The sequence below is a fragment of the Astatotilapia calliptera genome, chromosome 22, assembly GCF_900246225.1.
Source record: "Astatotilapia calliptera chromosome 22, fAstCal1.2, whole genome shotgun sequence".
Lineage (NCBI taxonomy): Eukaryota > Metazoa > Chordata > Actinopteri > Cichliformes > Cichlidae > Astatotilapia > Astatotilapia calliptera.
Window position 1 is genome coordinate 2,687,514 of NC_039322.1, and position 26,667 is coordinate 2,714,180.

The 26,667-nt window shown below is 48.3% G+C and overlaps 1 protein-coding gene, 2 long non-coding RNA genes and 1 gene segment (V, D, J or C); 1 reads left to right on the forward strand and 3 right to left on the reverse strand.

Moving 5' to 3' along the window:
• Positions 1–8,578: 8,578 nt before the first annotated feature.
• LOC113014275 (uncharacterized) lies at positions 8,579–9,232 on the reverse strand. The gene is made up of 3 exons (XR_003270946.1): positions 9,149–9,232; positions 8,904–9,074; positions 8,579–8,824 (listed from the first exon to the last, which is right to left on the reverse strand). It is a non-coding gene; the product is annotated as an uncharacterized LOC113014275 (long non-coding RNA).
• Positions 9,233–9,325: 93 nt separating this feature from the next.
• On the reverse strand, positions 9,326–15,407 carry LOC113015142 (uncharacterized; the record flags this gene model as incomplete). Its single annotated transcript, XM_026157079.1, has 4 exons — positions 9,326–10,806; positions 11,896–12,317; positions 12,635–13,386; positions 15,390–15,407. Coding segments are annotated over 4 exons (2,673 nt in total), but the record flags the coding sequence as incomplete, so codon positions are not given.
• Positions 13,706–14,415, reverse strand: LOC113014277 (uncharacterized). Its single transcript, XR_003270947.1, has 3 exons — positions 14,262–14,415; positions 14,017–14,187; positions 13,706–13,937 (listed from the first exon to the last, which is right to left on the reverse strand). It is a non-coding gene; the product is annotated as an uncharacterized LOC113014277 (long non-coding RNA).
• A 7,202-nt stretch (positions 15,408–22,609) lies between the features above and the next one.
• On the forward strand, positions 22,610–23,821 carry LOC113014270 (Ig kappa-b4 chain C region-like). The segment is given in 2 exon segments: positions 22,610–22,718; positions 23,440–23,821. Coding segments are annotated over 2 exon segments (420 nt in total).
• Positions 23,822–26,667: the final 2,846 nt, after the last annotated feature.

Here is a 26,667-nt window from a genome sequence, read left to right on the forward strand (position 1 = left end):
TTTAGGAAATGACCTGTGTGAAATCAATAAATGGATCAGGTGCTGCATTGTCTTTAGTTACATTGATGTTATTTATTTATGGTGAAACAGTGGTGGAATATCGCTGTTGCTTTCGTATGAATGACGCGGGCATACCTGCGTGGCCGTGATCTAATCCTGTTTACATAGAGTAAACCTGCTCCCCAGCAGGTTTACGCTTACGGCTCTGTTGCTATGACAGCAAGTCCCGGATGGGCTTCGGGGAACCGAACGATCCAGGATCACGCGAAATCGTCAACAATCTCATCCAGCTAACTCACTTAGCACGGTACGAAGAACAGGCCCCTGGATTGATGGCTCTTATCACTGCTTCAATAACTTCTGACTCACTGTGGCCTTTGCAGAGTCCATTTTCCATCTGATGCAGCAGATTGGTATAGGACAGCCAATCGCGCTGCCCTCCCTCACCTATTTGGCCACAGATGCGAAATTCCCTGCGAATTGTCACCTCTGGTACTTTAGAAGACGGCAGGTTCTGGCCGAGGCTCAGGGCAGCGTCTGCCATCTTGAGTTTCTGCCCTATCGCTCTAATTTCTTCCTGCAGCTCGTCATACTTGTCTCTAGCGTCTGAAGGGCGGGAAAAATCACTCTCGGCCGCATTGTCTTTAGCTTTATATTCGCCCAAAAATGATAAAAGTTCCTTCACAAACTGTACAGCATCGTCTGGTGTATAACTGTTTTCCACCTCGTCCAGTTTATGTTCTATAACTTTCATCAGGTGGCGTCTGGAAGTGTCTTTTGTAGGCTCATCTAGCGGTGTAGCAAAGCCTTTCACATTATAACCCACTTCTTTGAGCTGATCAAGACTTAGCTGGCAGAGTTTGGCGGTGATCTTATCTCGTAGGGCTTCTACCTCCATTGTGGGTACTCACAAGCTTGTCTTTAGCCCATCAGATTTCAGGTCCGGTGCTTGGAGAAAGGTTTTTCTTCAGCGGTGCGGTAGCGCTAACGTTAGCCGCTAATGGCGCTAACCAAGCTTCTGCTTCACTCTCGTGCTGGAAGTTCTTCAAACCTTCCTCCTGGCTGGCTCGCCATGATATGTTGCAGCTTTTAGGCAGGGATGACTCCGGGAGTTGCTTTCTCACTGCATATGCTTTATTTCACAATCAGATCGATAACAAAAACATACAGCAGCTCCTCTCCGACTCCTAGCCCTTTGCTGCCGTGGAAAAAGAACGACTCCAAATCCCCTTCAAGGAACATATGTACAAAAGAGTTTTCCTGACACACCAATGGGGCGTTCAATGCCATCTTGTAAATATGAGTACTCTGGCAGAATAACAGTTCAAATGAAAAATACACCAGAACAAACAAGCAAACAAAAAAAGAAGTGTGGGGTACCTTTGAACCAATGAACAAAGTATAACAATTTATACTTTTTAACATAACCCGGCCCCGTCAATATGTGTATCTCTCACACTAACATGAAGAATTACAACACAATTTGGCCCTTGAAGTTCCTTTTTTTCTTAGGGAGGGTTTGTGTGCTGTTGAGTGCAATGTTACAATAAGTTCTTTAAAACAACCAGAAAGACAGTACCAATGTGTTTACTTTGTAGTTCAATGAAAGGCTTCAGTTCGTTAAGAGTGTGAAGTACTGCTCTCACGTTTGCAGTTTTGTCTTCTTAAACAATATTTGACATAAAATAAATAAAAAAATAAAAAAACACTACATTTTCAGAAATATTTGTTTTCTTGTTTGGTTGGTGTTTTTTCACTGCTTGAACACTAAATTGGGCCTTCAACGAGATGACAGTGCCAGCAGTGGCTCACAGCTCAATTAAGTTTGAGACCCCTGATTTAAAGGAACAGGAATACTGGTTATATTTTTTGGACCTTGGTCGTTTTTTGTGATGAGAGGAGATGATCAATGTTGAGTTTTTCATGTTCCCAGAGTTGCACTTTTAATCCTGCTTTGATTTCATTACTGTGCTAGTGCTTATGAACTTTGTTTGATTCTTGTGTTTGTTTTTAGATTCCTGTTTTGACTTTAGTTATCCTCGTGATATGTTTCAGGTCTTGTTCACGTTGGACCTTGTGGTGATTTTGTTATTTTTATTATTATTAGTAGTAGTAGTAGTATTATAGCCTCCCCAGTGTTTCCATTTCTCTTATCTGCTCTGTTACGTAGTTTATTCTTCTCACTTTTCTAATTAACGTTTTGGTTTGGTTCCTGTTTAACATCTGAAGAAAGTTGAAGGTCTAGATCACAGGTGTCAAACTCCAGGCCTTGAGGGCCGGTGTCCTACTGGGTTTAGATGTATCCTTGATCCAACACAGCTGATTTAAATAACTAAATGACCTCCTTAACGTGTCTTGAAGTTCTCCAGATTCTTGGCAATGAACTAATCATTTGATTCAGGTGTGTTGACCCAGGGTGAGATCTAAAACCTGCAGGACACCGGCCCTCGAGGCCTGGAGTTCGACACCCCTGTAGATTTTCCGTGCAGACTGTCATGGTCCTTCTGTCCTAGTCAGTCTGACCTGCTATTTCTGCCATTCTCTCCTCCACCAGCTCTCTCTCTGCCTCCACTATCACTGTGTGTGTGTGTTCTGGTGTTCTCGTCTTTGTGCAGCATCAGGACTTTGAGAGGAGTTTCCACTTCTGGACCACAAACACCTGCTGGCAATCACACACCTGCCTGATGATCTTGTCAAGCGCCACTATTCAGGAGTGTCATGTGTCTTTGACCCAGTGTTTTTGTGTTTTTTTGGACTTGGTTATTTATTATTGTGGTGATTTTGTTTCTTAGTCTTGATTTGTGCTTCCTACTTTAATTGTTTATATTTCTATTTATTTAGTCTGTTCTCTTTCGTGTCCTGGTTGTCTTGGTCTCGTCTGTGTCGTCTTTCCAGCCCATCATGTTACCCCCTCGCTGTCCCTCGCTCTCTGTCTCTATGTTGTGTTTCCTGTTTTATTTTGGTAGTCCTTGTCTCACGGGTATTGTGTATAGTTTTGCTTCCCCCTCATCTCATTATAGCTGTGTCCCAAAACGTCAGCTGCATCCTCCGGAGGCCGCATTTGAAGGCCGATTACGTCACAGCCAGGCGACGAAGGCTGTCCCAATTCGTCAACTCCTTCAAATGCGTCCTTCATTTCCCCAAATTTGAAGGATGGGTCGGGTGTGTCCTTCGTGGCCCGCCATATCCCAGAATTCATAGCGCAGCCCAGCCAAATTTCAGCTGCCAACAATGGCACTAAGTTTTAAAATTACTCTTATTAAACTTTCTGGGCCACAAAATAAACTTTTAACCTATTTTAAGGCGAGAAAGTAGCTGCGTAAATTACAAATATCTGCTTGGTTTATCAAGCCATCGCATATTTGCAAAAGTGTGCCGACGTTTTCGGAGACGTCTGTTACCCACCAGCTCGATAGCAAGCCGGGGGGTTCAATGGTCACTCCAGCCGGCGAGAGCAGCGCACTCCCAGCTTCATCGTTTTCAGACCCCCGCTCTTTCGCTACTCAGGTTAAACATGATATAAGTCACTCGGATAACTTAAAAATGAAATTGTTTGCCTTTTTTCTGTGTTTTATTTTTTCCGGAGTAAATCGGTTTGGCTGAGATCAAAGTTATTAGATTATTAGATTAAATAAAACTTTATTAATCCATCGGGTGGGTTCCTCCGGGATTTTCACACAGCTGAATAAACATTAAACAGAAAACTGATTTCACAGAAGTGTGAGACGGTCGAGAGTTTCCGCCAGTGTCCTGTTATATTTTAGATAACAAGGAGCAGACGGCCGAGTTTATTAAACACCACCGACACAGCGGTGACGCAAATCTGAAGGCTAGACCGTCCCATTTCACAGCCCCGCACTTCCGGCCTTCTCGGTCTTTGAAGGACCCGGCCCACGTAGACCGCGTCCTCCGAAGGATGCAGCCGAAGTTTTGGGACACAGCTTATGTCTCATTTGTTCGTCCTGTGTTCCCATCTGTTGCCCATCCCCTCGTTATCCTGATTTAAATCCTCAGTTTATTTCTGCTTGTAGCCGTGTTTCCTTGAGGCCCACACTACACCCACTTTACTCCTTGTTCCTATTTTCAGAGTTTTGTGTTTTAGCAAATAAAGCTCCTTTTTTCAGTTCATCCCTTTGTTTGTGTTTTTTCACACCAACTCTAACAGGATTACATAAGCAGTCATCACAATGTAAATTCATAGGTGTCATTTCAATTGGCCAACGTGTTTTGTGAAAAAAAAAAATTCGGGGGTGGGGTCGACGTTAAGTCTTCTCCTGATGTACAAACTATGAAGCCCATTGATGGGTCTAAAACACTCTTTGGGAGGGAAATGGACTGGTTCTTTTACAGTGCTTTTGTGTTGTAGTCTGAGCACTCAGACCTCTATCTGAGCTTTGGGCTACACTTTACACAACTTGTCTCATTCACCCACAAAGAAATACAAGAATTGTTTCTATGCTTTTCTTATGTAGGTGCTTTCTATATAACTCTTACAAACATTCAGACTCAGATAGATGCACTGGACAGATGCTTCTGAGCTACAGCCAACCCAGGCAGTTGTATCATACTCAAAGTCTACTGTCAAGAGATCAAGAGTCATGTTCATGAAAGGAAACTGTTACTGGTTGCAAACCAGTGGTTACCCTCAAGAACTGGAAGACTGGATTAGACTTTGCCAGTTAAACATTTGAAAGAGCAGGAACAGTTCCAAGATGAAGATTTTTCAGCACAATTGGATTACAAAGGAGAAAAACTGATCTGAAGCAAATCACATCGCCTGTCAAAGATGGTAGAGCCAATGTTCTGGCACTGATGTGTATGGCTGCCAGTGTAGCTGGGGCACTAGTGTTTATTGATGATGTGAATGCTGATACAGGTAGCAGGATGAAGTGTACACATCTTTACTCTCTGCTCACATTCAACCAAGTGCTGCACAAGCACTGGACAACCCTTCACAGTGCAAATGGATAATGGCTCAAAGAAAACTGTAAAAAAAAACACCCACGACTTACTCTGGCAAAGAAATAGGATATTCTTCAATGGTCAAATCAGAAATTGAAACTGAAGCAGAAATTGAAATTGAAGATGGCTTCAGTAAAGGCCTGGTAGAGCATCTCAAAGAAGGACACAGCATTTGGTGATCTCCATGTATTCAAGGCATTAGGTAGTGATGTCTACAGAGGATTTTCATCCAAATATTAAAAACTGTTTTATTAACAATTATCTTGGTTTGTCCAATTAATTGTGTGCCTCTGAAAATGTGGGACAATGTCTAAATATGGCTGAGATTCCTAAACAGCTGATACAAAACTCGACGTGGATAAGGAGCTTTATGGGCCTTGAAGGTCTGGATTTCAGTCAAGTCTGAATTGTTTAAGTCAGATTTCACTCTGTTGATGTACAAAGTAAAATTGTAAAAATGTGTCATCATCCAAACATGTTTGGATCTAACTGTATTTAAACTCATATTTGTATGATGGTTTTTGAAGAAGTCATATCAGCTGAGTCATTGCTGCTGTGCAAACAGTGAATTATTTAGTTGAGTTTGTTTGTTTCAGAGTCAGAGAGCCGTGTCTCTCTACAGTCAGAGGTTTTTGTACGGCGGCTCAATGAGTTTGTATCACTGTGGTGGACTTTTGGTGGCGGAACCAGACTGGATGTTGGAAGTAAGTTAATTAAACTGTGTTTATTAATAAATATTAGTTTTAAATATTACGTCGACTGAGAAAATTGTCAGGCGGTGGAAGGAATACTTCGAGGACCTCCTTAATCCCACTGATACGGAGGAAGCAGAGTCTGGGGATGAGGGGAATGAGGGACTGCAACATTCTGTGCTTCACGGAGACATGGCTGACCCCCACCGTGCCGGACCAGGCCGTAACTCCGTCGGATTCATTCTTTGTGCTCCGCGCGGACAGAACGGCAGAGTCAAACAAAACCAAAGGTGGGGGAGTGTGTTTCATGGTAAACAGAAAGTGGTGTGATGCCAGGAGCATTTCTACTCTCTCCAGCGGCTGCTCGCCACATCTGGAGTTCCTGAGCATTAAGTGCCGCCCTTTCTATCTGCCCCGTGAGTTCACCTCGGTCATCGCCACGGCGGTCTACATCCCACCCCAAGCGGACACAGGTATGGCTTTGTCCGAATTACATGATGTGCTGAGCTCGCTTCAAAACAAGGACCCGGGTGCAGCCCTCATTGTAGCAGGAGACTTTAACAAAGCGAACCTCAGACAAGTCATGCCAAACTTTTACCAGCATGTCTCGTGTCCAACGAGAGGGGATCGAATTTTGGATCACTGCTACACGCCATACAAGCAGGGCTACAAAGCTGTCTCACACCCAGCTTTTGGGAAGTCTGACCATAACGCCATCTTCCTCATCCCCCAGTATAAACAAAGCATACGGAGGGAAGAAGTAACCACGAGGGAGGTAAAACGGTGGACTGCCCAATCAGAAGCTACGCTACAGGACGCACTCAACGACGTCGACTGGGACATGTTCAGAGCATGCGCAGTCGACATCAACGAGTTTACGGAAGTAGCAGTATGCTTCGTCAATATGCTAGCGGAGGAGATTATCCCCACTGCGAGAGTCACCTCATTCCCAAACCAGAAACCGTGGATGGACAGATCGATCCGCACTGCAGTAAACGCCAGGACCGCCTCCTACAACGCGGGTCTCGCCACTGGCGATATGAGCGCCTACAAAGCGGCCTCATACGGCGTGCGGCGCGCGGTGAGAGATCCCAAACGCCGGTACCGGGAACGTGTGGAGTCCCGCTTCCACCAGGGCGACACACGGAGTATGTGGCACGGACTACGCACCATTACGGACTACAAAGCCAGGGACACTGCGCTGATCAACGCTGACTCTGCATTCACCAACGAGCTGAATCGGTTCTACGCCCGTTTCGAGGTTAGCCAGGCGGCTAATGCTATCTACCGCCTGACTACCGAGGACAGTGACGTCATCAGCGAGAGACCGGTGACCAGCATCGCGGAGCATGACGTCCGAGCGGCACTGAGGAGAGTGAACACAAGGAAAGCGGCGGGGCCAGACGGCATCACCGGCCGTCTGCTGCGCTGCTGTGCTGATCAGCTAGCAGGTGTGTTCACTTACATCTTCAACGAGTCCCTGGCGAAGTCTGTGGTCCCCACATGCTTCAAAAGATCCACCATCATCCATGTGCCCAAGAACAGCAAACCCTCATCCCTGAACGATTACCGGCCAGTTGCACTGACCTCGGTAGTAATGAAGGTGTTTGAGAGGCTGCTGAAGAACATCATCTCCTCCTCCATCCCAGACACCACAGATCCGCTGCAGTTCGCCTACAGATCCAACAGATCCACAGAGGATGCCATCGCCCACGTCCTACACACCACTCTCAGCCACGTGGACAAGAAACAGGGTAACTATGTGCGAATGCTGTTTGTTGATTACAGTTCAGCGTTTAACACAATAGTGCCCTGCAGACTGTTCACAAAGCTGAGGGATCTGGGACTTAACAGCCGTCTGTGTGCATGGGTGTTGGACTTCCTCACTGGCAGAACTCAGGTGGTGAGGGTGGGCAGGTGCTTCTCCAACAGCATCACCATCAACACAGGAGCACCTCAGGGATGTGTCCTCTCGCCACTGCTCTACTCCATCTACACTTCAGACTGTGTGGCCACCCATGGCTCCAACACCATTGTGAAGTTTGCTGACGACACAGTGGTGTTGGGTGCCATCTCCAACAACGATGAGGCGGCCTACATGGATGAAGTGAAGAATCTGGCATCGTGGTGCCAGGACAACCACCTCCAGCTGAACGTCAGCAAGACCAAGGAGCTGGTGGTGGACTTCAGAAGGGGTCAGCACAGAGACTACAAGCCCATTATCATCAATGGAGCTCCAGTGGAGAGGGTGCAGTCCTTCAAGTATCTTGGTGTCCACATCTCCTCAGACCTGACATGGGCTGCCCACATTCAGGTCCAGACCAAAAAGGCTAGGCAGCGCCTGTATCACCTACGACAACTGAGGAAGTTCAGGGTCTCTCCAAAGATCCTCAGGATTTTCTATACAGGCGCTGTGGAGAGCATCCTCACACAGAACATCGTGGTTTGGGAACAGCTGTGTGAAGGACCAAAAAGCTCTCCAGAGAGTGATCCGTACAGCAGAACGCTGCTGCAGGATTGCTCTCCCCCCGCTTCAGGACACCTACACCAGGAGATGCCGAACTAGAGCAGCGCAGATACTGAAGGACCCGTCCCATCCTGGCAACAAACTGTTCCAACTTCTGCAATCTGGTAGAAGGTTCCGCATCTTCCGGGCAAGGACAGAGAGACTCAAGAGGAGCTTCTATCTCCAGGAAGCTCTGATAAGTATGCCCAATAATAAGGCTCCAGGTCCAGACGGCTTTCCTGCAGAATTCTACAAAGAATTCTGGTCGATTCTAGCACCAGTTTTCTACAGAACGTTGTTGGAAATTAAAGAAAAGGGCAGACTTCCATCAAATATGAATTCTGCAAACATTAATCTCCTGCTAAAACCAGGCAAAGACCCTGTATATCCCTCAAGCTATCGTCCAATATCTGTCACGGCTCAACGGCACGAGGGAACAGGGATGGACACAGGCGCAGAAACCAACCCGGAAGCGAGGTGACAGAAAACAAATGATTTATTTCCGCCCACAGGAAAACAAATGTGAAACACAAAGCGACGCCACCACACTAGTGGCGCGTAGGATTAGTCTGTGAAAATGAGGGCGACCTAGACACCTCTAGGAGACGGCTGGACAGCGGGGACAGCGGGGAGGTAGAAACAGGACTAGGTAGGGGCCGGGGCACTGGAACAAGAGGAGATCACGATCAGAGGGATCCAGCAGACAACCAATAATCCTCCGCAGTTGAATTGAATTGCCTTACTTGGTTTCAGATGGAGGGGACAGGTGGAGCGGAAAACCCGGAAGCGGTCGAGGCGTGGGGAGGCAGGCAGGTGAGCAGTGGGTCGGCAGGCCACGTTGTGTGAGCAGCTGGCGGCCCAGGTCCAGGAGGACGGGAGCGAGGGGAACAAGATCTCCACTCCGGGTGCTATCGCTGAGGACAAGAAAAGACAGGTCAGTCATCACACGGCGTTAAGACAAGGTTTTAGGATGCTCCACTGAACTAACATGGGAATAGGAGATACTCAGGCGATGAGTGGTTGAGAGCGCAGGTCTGATATACCGCTGGCACGATTGCTCACAGGTGGTCAGCCAGGGGGGGGGCAACCGGACTCCGCCTACAGGAGGAGGAGCCGCTGTCTGAGACCTGCAGGTGCCCAACCAGACCATGACACCACCCCCCCCTCAAGGGTCGCCTCTCGGCGACCGGCCTCTGTAGAATGCCGAAAGCAAGGCGGGGTCGAGAATCCGGGACCGGGGAACCCAGGATCTCTCCTCCGGCCCGTACCCCTCCCAGTCGACCAGGAACTGCCTGCCCCTTCCCCGGCGGCGTACATCCAGGATGCGGCGGACCGTGAAGGCAGGATGCCCACCGATGAGCCGGGCGGGCGGCGGGGCAGCAGGAGGCGGGCACAACGGACTCACAACAACCGGCTTGACTTGGGAGACGTGGAAGGTCGGGTGGACCCGTAACGAGGAGGGCAACTTTAGCCTGACCGCGGAGCGGCCAACCACCCGCTCCACCTCAAAAGGACCGATGAAGCGTGGGGCCAACTTGCGGGAGTCTGTCCTGAGGGGAATGTCTCTGGCGGATAGCCACACCTTCTGTCCCTGGGCGTAGGCAGGTGCCGCCTTGCGGCGGCGATCCGCGTAGCGGCGCTGGCGGGCGACGGACAGGCCCAAGGCCCGGCGGGTGCGCGACCACACCCGTCGGCAGCGTTGCAGATGGTGCTGGACGGAGGGGACCTCAAGGTCGGTCTCGCGCTCCGGAAAAAGGGGTGGCTGGTAGCCGAGAGAGGCCTCAAAAGGCGAGAGACCCGTCGCTGACGAGGTGAGGGAGTTGTGTGCGTACTCCGCCCACGGCAATAACGATGACCAGGAAGCCGGGTTGGAGGCAGCGACGCAGCGGAGAGTGGCCTCCAATTCCTGGTTGAGGCGTTCAGTCTGACCATTAGTCTGAGGGTGGTGTCCAGAGCTCAAACATGGCTTCGCTCCCAGGGATGCACAGAACGCCCTCCAGACCTGCGATGTAAATTGCGGTCCCCTGTCTGAGACGACCTCCGAGGGTATCCCGTGCAGCCTAAACACATGGTCGACTAGCAGATTAGCGGTTTCAGTGGATGTGGGGAGTCTCTCGAGGGCGACAAAGTGAGCTGCTTTGGAAAACCTGTCGACCACAGTGAGGATCGCGGTCTTGCCAGAAGAAACAGGTAGACCAGTAACGAAATCCAAAGAAATATGCGACCAGGGGCGCCGTGGAATAGAGAGAGGCTGCAGCAACCCAGCCGGGCGTTGCGTGTTAGATTTGCCCCTAGCACAAACACAGCAGGCGGCCACATACTCCTTGACATCTTTATCAATAGACCCCCACCAGAAATACCTTTTAATAAGGGCACTCGTCCGTGCGCCTCCTGGATGGCAGGAGAATCTCCCCTTGTGGACCCAGTCGATCACTTTGGAGCGGGCCGCCTTAGGGACAAAGCGGCGGTCAGGGGGCCCTGTGCCGGGGTCCGGCTCGGTCTCCAGTGCCCGACGGATGTCCTCCTCCACCTCCCACGTGAGGGAACCAACCTTGACGCTCGCAGGGAGGATGGTGGGCACGGCGGACGACTCCCCCGCGGTGTCAAACTGCCGGGAAAGGGCATCCGGTTTCACGTTGCGGGACCCTGGGCGGTAAGAGATTGAAAAGTTAAAGCGACTGAAAAACATGGACCAGCGTGCCTGACGTGAGTTCAGTCTCTTGGCTGCACGAATGTACGTCAAGTTCTTGTGATCTGTCCACACTATGAATGGGTGCTCCGCCCCCTCGAGATAGTGCCGCCACTCCTCCAAGGCCAGCTTCACAGCCAACAGTTCCCTATCCCCCACGTCGTAATTCCGCTCAGCAGGTGATAAACGACGGGAGAAAAAGGCACACGGATGGAGCTTGGACGCCGTGCCGGAGCGCTGGGATAACACCGCCCCCACCCCGATGTCAGATGCATCCACCTCGAGAATAAACTGTCTCCCGGGGTCGGGGTGAACCAAAACCGGCGCCGAGGTAAACAGTGCCTTTAACTTGGTAAACGCTGCTCCGGCCTCCTGGCTCCAAATAAAAGGGAGCTTCGGTGACGTCAGCCGGGTCAGCGGCGCTGCTACCTGGCTGTAGTTCCTGACGAAGCGCCGGTAGAAGTTTGCGAAGCCCAAGAAGCGCTGCAGATGCCGCCGGGACGCAGGTACGGGCCACTGCACGACTGCCGTAACCTTAGCCGGGTCAGTCTTCACCTGCCCCCCCGCGAGGACGTAGCCCAGGAAGGAGACGGAAGGTGAGTGGAACACGCACTTCTCCGCCTTTACGTATAATTTGTTTTCCCGCAACCGCTGCAGCACGGCTCTGACGTGCGCCCGATGTTCCACCACATCTTTGGAAAAAATCAGAATATCGTCGAGATAAACGAAGACGAAGCGGTCCAGGAAATCTCGCAGGACGTCGTTCACCAGGTTTTGAAAGACCGCCGGGGCGTTTGTGAGACCGAAGGGCATCACTAAATATTCGAAGTGCCCCAAGTGAGTGTTAAAAGCGGTTTTCCACTCGTCGCCCTCCCTGATTCTGACGAGGTGATATGCATTCCTGAGGTCTAACTTGGTAAAAATGGTGGCACCGTGAAGCGGCTCAAAGGCGGAACTGATCAGCGGCAATGGGTATTTGTTTTTTACTGTTATGTCATTAAGCCTCCTGTAATCAATACAGGGACGGAGCGAGCCGTCCTTCTTACCGACAAAGAAGAATCCGGCCCCGACAGGCGAAGAGGAGGGTCTGATGATGCCGGCCGCCAGGGAGTCCTTTATGTACTTTTCCATGGCTGCCTTCTCAGGATGAGACAGATTGTAAAGGCGGCTCGTGGGTAGGGGGGAGCCCGGTAACAACGCAATGGAACAGTCATATGGCCTGTGCGGGGGCAGTGCTTGGGCTTTGTCCTTGTTAAACACCTCCCTCAAATCGTGGTACACTGACGGTACGACAGAAAGGTCCACGGCAGCACTCGCGTCACGTGCGGGCTCGGCAACGGCTGACGGCGGGGCTGAGACGAGACAATTGGCATGGCAAAACGGGCTCCAACTTATTACATTTTGCCCAGCCCAATCCAGATGTGGGTTATGTAGCTTTAGCCAGGTGAAACCAAGGACGATGGGGATGCTAGAGGAATGGAACGTCAGGAAGGGGAGCCTTTCCCTATGGTTGCCTGAGGCGACTACAGTAACAGGAGCGGTACGGTGAGTGATGTGGGAGAAAACTTGGTTATCCAGCGCTTTAACTGGGAGGCTAGACTCCAACTCGAACAGGGGAATATTCAGTTGCTTGGCTAGTTTCATATCAATGAGACTCTGCTCAGCGCCTGAATCGATTAACGCCCGGGACGTGTGGGTTGCGGAGCCGAGCAAGAGCGTAACCGGCAACAAAAAACGGGGCTTAGAATCACTATAGGTACCGCCCACCCGTATCCCCGGACCTACCGGCGGGCGTCCCCTTTTCCCTTCTCTGGACAGGTGGAAATGAAATGCTCCGCGGAACCAGAATAAAAACACGAGCGAGCGCGACGACGCCTCTCCCTCTCTTGCGGAGACAACCGGGATCGCTCGAGCTGCATGGGTTCCGGTTCCGGGTCAGCCCTCTCCCCAGCGACTGGGGCTGATGGCTGAACCGGAAGTGGCGACGGGGGAATGTAAACAGGTGACGCACGCCGCACTGGCCGACGGGTGCTGGAGTTCCTCTCCCGCTCTCGCTCCCGCAGTCTGTTGTCAATGCGAAGCGAGAGCGTGGCTAACTCCTCGAAGGTAACCGGTTCGTCACGGGACGCTAGCTGATCCTTCATGTCCTCGTTAAGCGACTGCGAGTAGACTCCCTGAAGGGCTTTATCGGGCCAGCCGACTGCCGCTGCGGCGGTGCGGAAGTCGATCAAGTAGTCCGCGATGCTACGGCGGCCCTGGCGGAGATTTAACAGCCGGCGAACCGCACTGCCCACCGAGACGGGGTGGGCAAAAGTCCTTTTGAATTCGCCGAGAAAAGCATCGTAGCTACAGGACGGCAACGGGTGTGTGCTCAGGTAAGCCTCGGCCCACTTCAGGGCTCGGTCGCGCAGTTTCCCGATTATATAAGAAACTCGAACCGTGTCCGAAACGAAAGAGCGGGGCGAACGTCCGAACGCCAGCTCGCACTGTAACAGAAAACCGCTACAGGCCCCTGGGTCACCAGCATACGGCTCCGGCTCCGGGGAGGCCGCGTCGCGAAACAGGTGACCCTGCTGGGGCTCGGGATCCGCCGCGGGCTGAGGCAACGGCGCGGTCGGGGCGGGCAGCGCTGAGCTACCGGCGGCGGGTTCCGACTCCGCCGAGGGTTGAAGGGACTGAATGTCGGATTGCATTTTAGCCTGCTCGTCTGTGAGTGTGTGCACTTGAGCCAGTAGGTACTGCAGCGTCTGTTCGTGGCTACCGATAATAGCCCCCTGCTTACTGATCGCTACGCGGGCTGGGTCCGCTGTGTCCATATAACTGGCCTGAGTATACTGTCACGGCTCAATGGCACGAGGGAACAGGGATGGACACAGGCGCAGAAACCAACCCGGAAGCGAGGTGACAGAAAACAAATGATTTATTTCCGCCCACAGGAAAACAAATGTGAAACACAAAGCGACGCCACCACACTAGTGGCGCGTAGGATTAGTCTGTGAAAATGAGGGCGACCTAGACACCTCTAGGAGACGGCTGGACAGCGGGGACAGCGGGGAGGTAGAAACAGGACTAGGTAGGGGCCGGGGCACTGGAACAAGAGGAGATCACGATCAGAGGGATCCAGCAGACAACCAATAATCCTCCGCAGTTGAATTGAATTGCCTTACTTGGTTTCAGATGGAGGGGACAGGTGGAGCGGAAAACCCGGAAGCGGTCGAGGCGTGGGGAGGCAGGCAGGTGAGCAGTGGGTCGGCAGGCCACGTTGTGTGAGCAGCTGGCGGCCCAGGTCCAGGAGGACGGGAGCGAGGGGAACAAGATCTCCACTCCGGGTGCTATCGCTGAGGACAAGAAAAGACAGGTCAGTCATCACACGGCGTTAAGACAAGGTTTTAGGATGCTCCACTGAACTAACATGGGAATAGGAGATACTCAGGCGATGAGTGGTTGAGAGCGCAGGTCTGATATACCGCTGGCACGATTGCTCACAGGTGGTCAGCCAGGGGGGGGCAACCGGACTCCGCCTACAGGAGGAGGAGCCGCTGTCTGAGACCTGCAGGTGCCCAACCAGACCATGACAATATCCCTTATAAACGTAGACCTTAAAATAATCTGCAAAGCTCTCTCAAAGAGACTGGAGAAAATAACCCCCCTCTTAATTCATCCTGACCAAACTGGTTTCATAAAAGGTAGGCACTCATCAACAAATACACGTAGATTACTTAATTTGATAGACTACTCATACAGTAAAAACCTAGAAACTACAATATTCTCTTTAGACGCAGAAAAAGCATTCGACAGAGTTAACTGGAAATTTCTATTTGCAACTTTACACAAATTTGGTTTTGGATCCTCTTTCATAAACTGGTTAAAAATATTATATAATTCCCCAACAGTTTGTGTTAGAACAAATGACCAGACATCCTCCAGCTTCTGTCTCTTGAGGGGCACCAGGCAGGGATGCCCACTCTCCCCTTCACTGTTTGCAATTTTTATTGAACCACTAGCAGCAGCAATTAGACAGAATTCAGTAATTAAGGGCATAAAATGCAAGAACGTGGAACATAAAATCAGCCTTTATGCGGATGATGTGTTACTCTTTCTCCAAAATTCACAAACCAATATCTCTGGGGTGATTGAATTGATAAACTCTTTTGCAAGAATATCAGATTACTCAATTAACTGGTCAAAATCTACAGTTCTACCGATTAATTGCTCCCTCCATAATTCCTCTTCTACACCACTGCAATCGGGAAATATAAAATATTTAGGTATTAATGTTTCTCCCAAGCTTGCAGATCTAACTAAATTAAACCATATCCCACTTTTAAAGAAGGTAGAAGATGATCTGGCTAGATGGAAATGTCTACCCATATCGCTCATGGGAAGGGTTGCCGCTATAAAAATGATGGTCTTACCAAAAATAAATTATTTATTCTCAATGAACCGCCACAAGATTGGTTCAGATCTCTAGATTCATGTATGTCCAAATTCCTTTGGAAAATAAACCCCCACGTATAAGCTTAAAAGCACTACAACAGACCAAAGATAAAGGAGGACTAGAACTGCCTAACTTTCAGCACTACTTCTTAGCAAACAGGCTTCAGTTTATCTCAGGATGGCTAAAACATACCCTCTTAGATGAACCTTGGCTAGATGTAGAACAAGCACTCTGCAATAATCTAGAGATCTCAGACCTACCATTTATCAGCTCAAACATCCAACGACATGAATGCTTTAAAAGCATCAACATCAGCTCTTCTCTGACAGCATGGTGGGAGTTTCTAAAATTGACGGCGTCTTCATTAATCCCATGCAAACGTACACCTATCTGGAACAACCCTGACATATTACAAAACAATAATATGATAAACTTTTCAGATTGGAGTTGCAAAGGAATCAAATATTTAGAACATATACTAGAAGGAACAGAATTTATTTCATTTGACAGACTAGTTACACAATATGGGATCAACAAGAAAAGATTTTTAGAATATCAACAAATTAAATCCATAGTAAAAAAGAAATTTAAACCGGGTCAAGTTGAACTACAAACACCACCAAGTGTGGTTCAATTTCTTACTCTTAAAACCCCCAAATTACTATCCAAAATATACAGAATGCTTTCTAAAACAGATGAATCAATATCACTTCCTATTGCAAAATGGGAAGCGGATTTATCAGTTAACTTAGACCTAAACTTCTGGTCTCAGATTTGCTTAAAAACCTTTCATCTAATTAGAAATCCCAGTCTTCAATTAATTCAATACAAAATATTACATAGAGTGCACTATACAGGTCATCAGATGTTCAAGATGGGATTTACGTCTACCAACAACTGCTCACACTGCCAAACCAATTCACCGGACAATTATATCCACGCTCTTTGGTTCTGTCCACCAGTTCAGAAGTTTTGGCGCGAGATATGTGAAGACTTATCGAAGTGTCTGAAATGTAACATTCCAACTTCCCCCTTAGTGTGTTTGTTGGGCAGCTTAGATAATGTCACTTCAGAAAAGAATATTGCCCATATGGTTTTCACTGCCCTATGCATAGCCAAGAAAACTGTCCTCATGAACTGGAAAAATAAAAATAATCTTAATTCTAACCAATATAGAAATTATCTATTAGATTACATTAGTCTTGATAGAGCCTCTGCCACCACATCAGATCAATTGCTCTGGGCTCCTTTGATCAGCTCCATCACCTAGTGGGGGTGGGGGGTCATAGTTTGGTCCCGCCTTCACTGTTGTGATTGGTGTGGGGGTAGGGACAGGCTTAGGGCATCGGGGGGTTCCCCGGAGGCATCTTCCTTGGGGGGCTCAACCCGGGGTAGCGGTCATGTCCGGTTGGGGGCTCTGTGGGCTCTCAGGTGACTGTTTCCTCGCGGCTGCGTGCAGCGGGACTAGGGGAGGGTCTGTGCTGACGGACGTGGGTTACTGACCTGGTAGCCTGGCTGCCCCTGGGTGGGTCCGGGATGGGCGTGAGGTTCTGGGGGCGCTCCGTCTCTGGGCTGGGGCCCGGGCCGGGCCTCGGGGGCTTGGGTCCTGGTTGGTGTGTTGCCGGGGTTGTGGGCGGGTGGGTGCATGGGGGCCCAGCCCTGGAGCAGGGTGCCGCCGGTGCATCGAGCCACCTGGGGGGCTCTTCAACTGGTGGGGAAGATTGTCACATCTTGCAGGAGCTTTCCTCTCCTCAGGGGCTCTCTCTGCAGGAGGGGGAGACACAGGAGAGGTGGAGGAAGATCTCAGCCTGGGTGTTTATTGTCTTATGTAGTCTGGAAGAAGAGTGGATGGTGGGGTGGGTGCAGTTTTCTCTGTGGTGGGGTTGGGTGGACTGTCCTGGGCTCTGTGGGGCAGGGAGGCGCTGCTGCGCTGGGCCCCGGTCTGGATGGGCCTGGGCCCCCTTTCCCTGGCGGGTCGTGGAGTATGGGGGTGCCTACTGGGGTCAGTGGGGGAGCTGGCCCCAGGGAGGGGTCACTTGCCCCTCCCTTCCTTCCCTCCCCATCTCCAGCTGCCTCCCTCTTCCCGCTCCACCACAACCACCCACACATGCAGGACCTTGGAGTAGGGGTATGTCACCAGGGTGCAGAGGAGGCCCCCCCCCCCCCCCCCTTCTGGCTGCCTCTGCCTCAATTTTATCCCACAACTTAGACATTCACATTACTCACACTCTCATTACACATACATATAGGATCTTGGGGGTGGGCACGATACACGGAACCCAAAGTACCATCAGGGTGTACACCCCACCCCTGGTGTCGTTGCCCACCTCTCAATGTTAAATACACGTAGACATTGAGGGCCAACAGGAGGGACCATGCGCTTACCTGCTGCTCTCTGGCAGGTAGCTCCATGCCCTCCTGGGTTTTAAATGCACCTTAGAACACACATGCATCAACACTACAATGAGCGGGTGGAGGGAGGTTTGGAGTCTTCTCTCACCCCCGTTCTCTGCGGCCTGCTGGAGCGGGGGGGCTAGGAGGAGGAGTTGGCCGTCCGACTGCGGTCTGGAGTGTGGGGCCTCCCTGCTGCTGCGGAGTCCGGGCGGTCTGCCTCCCCCCACCGCAGGGAAAAGGGTAACACCACCTGGGTCTGGGTGCAGTTCCCCCCCTCCAGGGGCAAGGGTACCTAGACCCGGGGCTTAGAGTACGCTTGGGGAGTGTGATCGTGTGTACAGCGTCTCTTTATGTCTGTCTCCACGTTGGTTGAGTGTGGAGTAAGTGCATATGAGAGCATGAGGGTGGGAATAGATGTTTGTATATGTGTGTGACTGTATTTCTGTGTCTATATGTCAGGTTGGGTGTCAGGCGCCACCTCTCTGGGGACATCTTAGGCCCTCCAAGGTATGGAGGCCTATCTCCCCCTACTACCACTTCCCCTGCCAGTGGCGGACTCCCTCAGACATCGGTGCGTTGGTGGTTCTTTGTGTCCGGGGGTGGGCGTCCAGGTACACACCGGCTCACTCCTTGGCGGCCGCTTATCGGGGCCTGGAGCCTGGGGCTTGCTCGGGTCACTTCGGAGGTGGGGTGCCCCCGGCCTCTCGGCCTGGGGCTCGGTCACTCAGGCACGGCTGGCTGCCGGCGGAGCTCACGGGCGCGTCACTGCAACTCCCCCTGGTTTCTGCTCCGCGGCTGCTGAGTGAGCCCTCATCTGGGACTCTCCTCAGCTCTTTCTGGGACAGTGGCGCGGCTGCCCCTCTGTTGGTCTTCCTTGGTCTCTTGTGTTCTGGGGGCCTCTGGATGTCTGGAGTTTTGATCTCCTCCATACCTGCTTCATGCCCTGGAGGACGGGGCTGTGGCCCCCCCACACCCTCTAGCAGATCATTACATGAAGGAACCTTTTAAAAAAACAAAAAACAAGCGCGTCCATGCTCACAGGTGTACCACGGGTGATCACACCCACAAACTACACCCTTTTTGGCTCCTACCTCAAAGCACACTGTGTTGTGTTGATCTTATGTGCTGCACAATAATGTGTAATATTTAGTATTTACTGTCATATTCCCATATATCATTGTGATGTTGTTTATTCTATTACTCTTGTTCTCTTCTGCTTGTTTTCTTTTTTCTTTCTCAGCAGGTGACCCAGGTGACTGATATATGCATTTTTTTTCCCTTTTCTTTTTCTGCTCACTCTGTTGGTTTTTGGTTTTTGCCCTTCTCCCCCATCCCTCTTCTCAGCTGTTTCTCTTTCCCTCTTTCTTTCTCCCCTTCTTTCCCCCAGTAAAGTCTGTCCCATATTCAGTAAGTGAAAATAAAATAAACAATAAAAGGTGAATCAAATGGACCATTACGGCAAGGCTGGGATGGTCAATTTGGTGAAGTAAATCCATTGGGCATCTTTCTTTGCCTTTAGACAACAATTCTGATGCAAAAGAGCCAAACGGGACAGGCCAAAAAAAAAAAAAAAAAAAAAAAAAAAAAGAGGAGCTTCTATCCCCAAGCCATCCGTGCTCTAAACACACACACCCGCCCTCTCACATCATCTATAATTGACTGAGTCAGGACTCTTCCAGACACTAAACCAAGGCACAATGTACATTTCAATTCCTTTAATTTTAAATATGTTTATATTGTCTATCCTGTAAAATAGTCAGATGTCTATTCATATTAATGTACAGAATTCACCTGCTTGCTGCTACTACTGCACATTCACCCAATGTATATACTACATATATATATATATATATAATGTTTTTCCTCTACACCCCCCCCCCCCCCCCCCCCAATTTTTTTGCACATGTCGAGGAGTAGGGATGGGTATCGTTTAGGTTTTATCCGATACCGGTGCCAAATCGGTACTTTTGAAACGGTGCCGGTGCTTAAACGGTGCTCGAACCGGTGCTTAAAGAATGGAGAACACAAACTTTGTCCAAAAACCTCTCATGTTCAGCTGTTTTTTTTTGTAAAAAGATATCAATATTAGCCTTTTCTGCAGCTATGTGGCATATAAATGGCATCACTCTTGGCTGGAAGCAGTGCTTAAACAATGGAAAAAACACAAACTTAAACCCTCTCATGTTTAACTGTTTCCCACTTTTTCTTTGGTCATTTTAGCCTTTTTGGCCAGGGTGAAGGGAGTATCTGCCATCAAACAAGAAGACAGCCGCATGTAGCTATGATGATGTTTGCTAGTTCACCTTACATGCATTAATGTAATAACATGGTTAGCCTACTCAACGTAAATTACACACGAACAACATGAAGCTACTCATGCAGAGAAGAACTGCTGCTGCTGCCATCATCATCCGTCATCATTTCTGCTACACTGGCAGGGCTAGGGGCCAGGACTCTGTTCTTCGGGTTTTTGGGGGATGTTGCTCCGGGTCCGATAACTGGCAACCCACCCGACGTGCACGGTGTGAGGTCTCGCAGCAAGCTATCAAATACGGCGCATTTCTCGGCTTTTAAAAAAAACGCTATGCGTCGCCAGCTGTTTAATCGGATTCTTGGTGTTACCTTCTTTGACAGTATCACAGTATCAGCTTAAAGCACTTGTTGCTGCTGAGTTTGCATATTTTGCTGTGAAGTACAGCCAGACTTTTGACCGCTTCGTCTTGGGCATTTTTAATCTGTAGCTCTGCTCTAACAGAACGTACGTACTCAGGAAAGCTCAGGAAAAAAAAGCACCGAACTAAAGCACCGAAATGTGCGCTGCTTTTCGGTCTGGTTACTACCGTTTATGTCATGGCACCGGACACCGGTACCCATCCCTATCGAGGAGCGTGTCAGGCTACATTTCACTGTGTGTTATACTTGTATAACTATGCATGTGACAAATAAAGAACCTTGAACCTTGAACCTTGAATGACCCGCCAATTTCCGGAGGCGAGGTCACTGAGGCAGTTAAACAACTCCTTGGTGGCAGAGCCCCTGGTGTTGATGAGGTCCGCCCCGAGTTCCTGAAGGCTCTGGACGTTGTAGGGCTGTCCTGGTTGACACGCCTCTGCAATGTTGCGTGGAGATCAGGAGCAGTACCTGTGGACTGGCAGACCGGGGTGGTGGTCCCCATCTTTAAGAAGGGGGACCGGAGGGTGTGTTCCAACTACAGGGGGATCACACTCCTCAGCCTCCCTGGGAAAGTCTATGCCAGGGTGCTGGAAAGGAGAGTTCGTCCGCTAGTCGAACCTCGGATACAGGAGGAACAATGCGGTTTTTGTCCTGGTCGCGGAACACTGGACCAGCTCTTTATCCTCTCCAGGATACTTGAGGGTGCATGGGAGTTTGCCCAACCAGTCTACATGTGTTTTGTGGACTTGGAGAAGGCATTCGACCGTGTCCCTAGGGGTGTCCTGTGGGAGGTGTTGCGGGAATATGGGGTGTCTGGCCCTTTGCTACGGGCCATTCGATCCCTATACAACCGTTGCAAGAGCTTGGTTCGCATTGCCGGCAATAAGTCGGACTCGTTCCCGGTGGGTGATGGGCTCCGCCAGGGCTGCCCTTTGTCTCCGGTTCTGTTCATAATTTTTATGGACAGGATTTCTAGGCGCAGCCAAGTGGCGGAGGGCTTTCGCTTTGGTGGCCTCAGAATCTCATCTCTGATTTTTGCGGATGATGTGGTTCTGTTGGCTTCATCGGGTGAGGGCCTCCAGCTCGCACTGGAACGGTTCGCAGCCGAGTGTGAAGCAGCGGGAATGAGTATCAGCACCTCCAAATCTGAGGCCATGGTTCTCAGCCGGAAAAGGTTGGAGTGCCCACTCCGGGTCGGGCATGAGTTCCTGCCCCAAGTGGAGGAGTTCAAGTATCTCGGGGTCTTGTTCGCGAGTGATGGGAGAAGGGAACCGGAGATCGACAGACGGATTGGGGCTGCAGCTGCATTAATGCAGACGCTGCACCGGTCCGTCGTGGTGAAGAGGGAGCTGAGTGTAAAAGCAAAGCTCTCAATTTACCGGTCGATCTACGTCCCTACCCTCACCTATGGCCACGAGCTGTGGGTAGTGACCGAAAGAAAGGAGATCGCGGATACAAGCAGCAGAAATGAGCTTCCTCCGAAGGGTGGCTGGCCTCTCCCTTAGAGATAGGGTGAGAAGTTCGGCCATCCGGGAGGGGCTCAGAGTAGAGCAGCTGCTGCTCCACATCGAAAGGAGCCAGCTGAGGTGGTTCGGGCATCTGACAAGGATGCCCCCTGGGTGCCTCCTGGGTGAGGTGTTCCAGGCATGTCCCACCGGGAGGAGGCCCCGGGGCAGACCCAGGACACGCTGGAGAGATTATATGTCTCGGCTGGCCTGGGAACGCCTTGGTATTCCCCCAGATAAGCTGGAGGAGGTGGCTGGGGAGAGGGAGGTCTGGGCCTCTTTGCTTAGGCTGCTGCCCCCGCGACCCGGCCTCGGATAAAGCGGATGAAGATAGATGGTTGGATGGATGGAGTTTGTTTGTTTCAGAGTCAGAGAGCTGTGTCTCTCTACAGTCAGAGGTTTTTGTACGGCGGCTCAATGAGTTTGTATCACTGTGGTGGACTTTTGGTGGAGGAACCAGACTGGAATTTGGAAGTAAGTCAGCCTTAGAGCTTTTTTTTTTTTATGTAATTTTCTTCTCTTTTCTTTAATTTCATTTAATATGAAAGGCTAGGAAACTTTTTGTGTAACTGAATAATTATTTTATTCATAAATTTTGTCCTAAGAAACAAAGTCAGCTTTGGAAATGAATATTCAGACACTCAGGACAATTTCCAATGAAATTGTGGGATGTTTCATATTATTAATTATTATTTCTAGTTCTGATGGTAAAGTTGTATTTTCAGGGCTTGTAGGTTTAGTTCAGTCTAACAGAGTCAGAGAGCCATGTCTCTGCAGTCAGAGGTTTTTGTACGGCGCCTCAATGAGTTTGTATCACTGTGGTGGACTTTTGGTGGAGGAACCAGACTGGAATTTGGAAGTAAGTCGAACTTAAACCTCATTTACTTTAGCAAATTTCTTTCTTGTGGTTATCTTAACTTTTCTGTTCAGTGTGCCAGAAAAAACCTCAGGAAAATAGTTTTTAGATACATTTTCATGAAGACATAAAGTTAGCTTCAGAATAAATGTTAAAATGAATATTAAACACAATATGAAACATCAGAGTGGACTTGAGGATATTTTACATATACATATATCTGGTTAAGTCTCGAGAGCTTTTAGTTTTAATCCAGTCTGACAGAGTCAGAGAGCCGTGTCTCTCTACAGTCAGAGGTTTTGAAAAAAGTTAAACTGCACATAGTGAAGATAAAGATCTCTGGTGTTCTTATTGTATCATATCATTTACAACAATGTAAGCAATTAAAAAAAACACATTAGGTAAGTAGTGGTATTGAGTTTCTTATCCAGAACAAGCTGTTTATTATGAAGAACTGATGATGTTGAAGCTTAACATCTTTTGAAAGTGTTGACACATCTTTGTTTTGTTTTGTTCTTTTATTTCCAGTGTAGTTTGAACATATTTCAGCTCAAACTGTGTGATGATTCTCTCTGTGCTGATATGCATGAGAGGTTTCTTAAAGGGAAGTGAAACAATGTGTGAGTGAATGACTGGTGGAGCAGAAAAAACACCTGACAGAAACTTCTTAACGGAGAAATTCAAATTGTGGCTCCTGTCCTCTAAGCTGATTGGTGTTTCCTAGGTGATACCCGCCCCGCCCTGAAGGTGCTGGGTCCCTCCAGTGAGGAGCTGAAACAGGGGAAGGCCACGCTCATGTGTGTGGCCAACAAGGGCTTCCCCTCAGACTGGAGTCTGTCCTGGAAGGTGGATGGCAGTGGCAGCATCAGCTGGGAGGAGAGCAGGAGCCCCGTGGTGCAGGAGAACGACGGCCTCTACAGCTGGAGCAGCACCCTGAGGCTCCCTGCAGACCACTGGATGAAGGTGGGCTCTGTGACCTGTGAGGCCACCCAGGGCTCCCAGACTCTCGTCTCAGAGCCACTGATGAGAGACCAGTGTTCCCAGTCCTGACCTGACTAACTGTGACTTTCATGCTGGTCTTACTTTCACACTGCATTCTGTAGCTTTTTTTTTTCTTCTCCAATTTCTTCTCTCATTGTTCATTGCTTTGTTTAAAGTTTAAAGTTTGTTTAAAGTTTTAAAGAATAAAAAAAAATCTACATTAAATAAGAATTGAGTGTTTGTCTTACTTTTGTGGTGATGTCAATATTAAACTCTAAATAATGATTTGCAGGATTCTAATTGGAAACCAGTGTGCTATCTGTAGAAAGTCAATATGAGTCAGTAGAATTAAGCAACTTTCAATACATGAAGTAAAGCAAAGTAATGAAATGTTTCAGCATGTTGCAGTTTGTTGTATAAAACACTGAGCAGTTGGAGCAGAAAAGCGCTGTACAAGAATGAGTCTATTCTCGTGATCAGTGTTGGGGTAGGTATTTTAAGAAGTAATTTAATATACAGAGTTTTTTTGTTAAAAGTATTCAGTACGTTATTTTGGTGTTTTTTTTTCTTTAAAATCACCTGAAACACAACATGTCATAACTGTCATTGAACAATATGAACTTGTAGGCTACAGTCTCTCACACCAACATAAATCCCTATCCTAATGACGACACACATATTTTCTTTCTCTTGGCATTTAGGTATATGAATACCTGTCAAGGGTCCTTGACATACAGGTCTCCGACTCGGAGGACAAAAATTAATGTCCTGTGTCTTAGGAGGGCAGGATTGCTTTGCTTTTTCATTATACGATGCTTCGCAGTATTAGTTTTGCCTAACAACCTGTTTTTGACTCCTAAATTGTCATTAATGCAACCGCTCTACATAACAGTCAGTGTAACTGATTATAAATCTTTTATTCATGAACCTACACATTACGCTTTATTTACTAGTTGTATGTATTTTAACAGAGCAAGAGGTGGACCACACGTTTGAAGAGCTGCTGGTCTTTATAACTGGGGCTGACTTACTTCCACCACTGGGGTCCTGCAACATAGACTTTTATGATCAGGAGTCGGGGATACGCATCGATGTGCAGCTTATCCCTGTATCTTCCGAGACGTGTTGCATACGAGGATCAATTTAAAGATCTTATGAACACTGCATTAAAAGGATTCCTGGGATTTGGAAAGCTGTAGCTGCATTTACATGAACTGATGCTGGAAAGCTGTGGTTAAAACCTGTGGCCTTTTGGGAGGAAGTGTGTTATTCTAAGTGTTCTGAAATGGGATTGCTCCTGGGCTTCTTCAAAATTGTACATTTTAAAAGTGTTTAGTATAAAAGTTGTTTGTTTTTACAAATGTGACTGTATATAGTTGTATTTATAGTCCCGTTGAGACAGGTGGGGTATGCATGCAACAAGCCATGCACCAAAAAGTGATGCTCAGAAAATGCTTCAAGTATTGGAAGGAAAATAACAATTCATCTACAAATGTTCTTTTGAAAGGTTGTTGTGCAGTCATGTTTAAGTATTCGGTTATAATATACTGCATAGTTTCTTGTTGCTGCGTTGTGTTTGTGTTGTTGTTTTAAATGTGCAATAGCTGCCTAACAAACTTTGAACTGAAAGACGCTGACTTTTGTAAAATAAAAGTATTGTAATGTCAGTTCTCATGGTGTCTCTTTACCAATTAAAGTTGAGGCTCACCTGTTACTGCCAAATACTGGTGTTGGGATCCACTGACGAGGGCTGTTCAGTACACAGGTAAGTGCTTAAGTCGAGGTAAACAGTTCAATAAATTTACCTTCATCTGTTCTCAAACTGAGAGCTCAAGATTCCATCTCAACTCAATTTGTTCAACTGCTTTCAGGAACAAAGCAGTTTTAACTCCTAAGTTTAAAGTCAGAGTTGGTTAACTCTGAGATTGGCAGCTGACCTTTGACTATAACCTGTTTAAATATTAATAACTCAATTTGAGGAATGTGAACATGTGTCAGTGCTATTATTAGAACACATACTAATATACACAGAGGGTAACGAGGGAATACACCACAGAAGGCAGACACAGCTGAACCTCATCAGACATGACGAATACACTCACACAGAAGGCAGAATCCAAATAAAACAGGGAACCAGAGAATAGCTCTGAGACACGGGTTGACAGAACATAAGGAACAGAGGGATGAAGAGATGCGACTGGAAAACAGAAAATAAATGAAACGAATCATATTAATAATCAAAAACATGAATAGGAAGTCAACAGGTCTTTGTACCGTGGCAGTGTTGAAGAGCAAAAAAGAGAAAATCTAAAAACCTGAGAAAGAAAAGATGGAAATTTGATCATTTGACTGATTTGGACTTAAAGTTTCTATTTGAAGTATTTGCTAAATTGTGCAGATAATTATGACTCACTGACTTTTGCTGACTTCATTTAGTGTTAGATTTTCTTTCTTACAGAAATATGATTTTTGATAATGATCGATATTTAGAAATTGAGATTTATTTGAGCTGGTATGAAGCAGAAGTCAAAGGTCACAAATGATTTGTTCTGATAATATTTTTTATCAACTGGGTTTCAAAAAATTTATATATTTCCAACCTTTTTTTCCTTTAGCAACAATGACATTTTCACTGTATGTGTGTGTGTGTGTGTGTGTGTGTGTGTGTGTGTGTGTGTGTGTGTGTGTGTGTGTGTGTCCTCAGTGAACTGTATCAGTCTCTGCAGTATCTTCCAGCTGCAGCAGTCACTTCAGTTTCTGTTCAGTCTGACTGAGGGAGGTTTTTGTACGACTGTTTTTCACTATGTGAACACAAGCTGGCTGTTAGGGTAGTGAAAACTCTGACAGTAATAAACTGCTGCATCTTCAGCCTGGACTCCACTGATGGTCAGAGTGAAGTCAGAGTTTGATCCACTGCCTGTAAAACGAGCTGGAATCCCTGAATATCGAGTGCTAATATGGTAAATGAGCA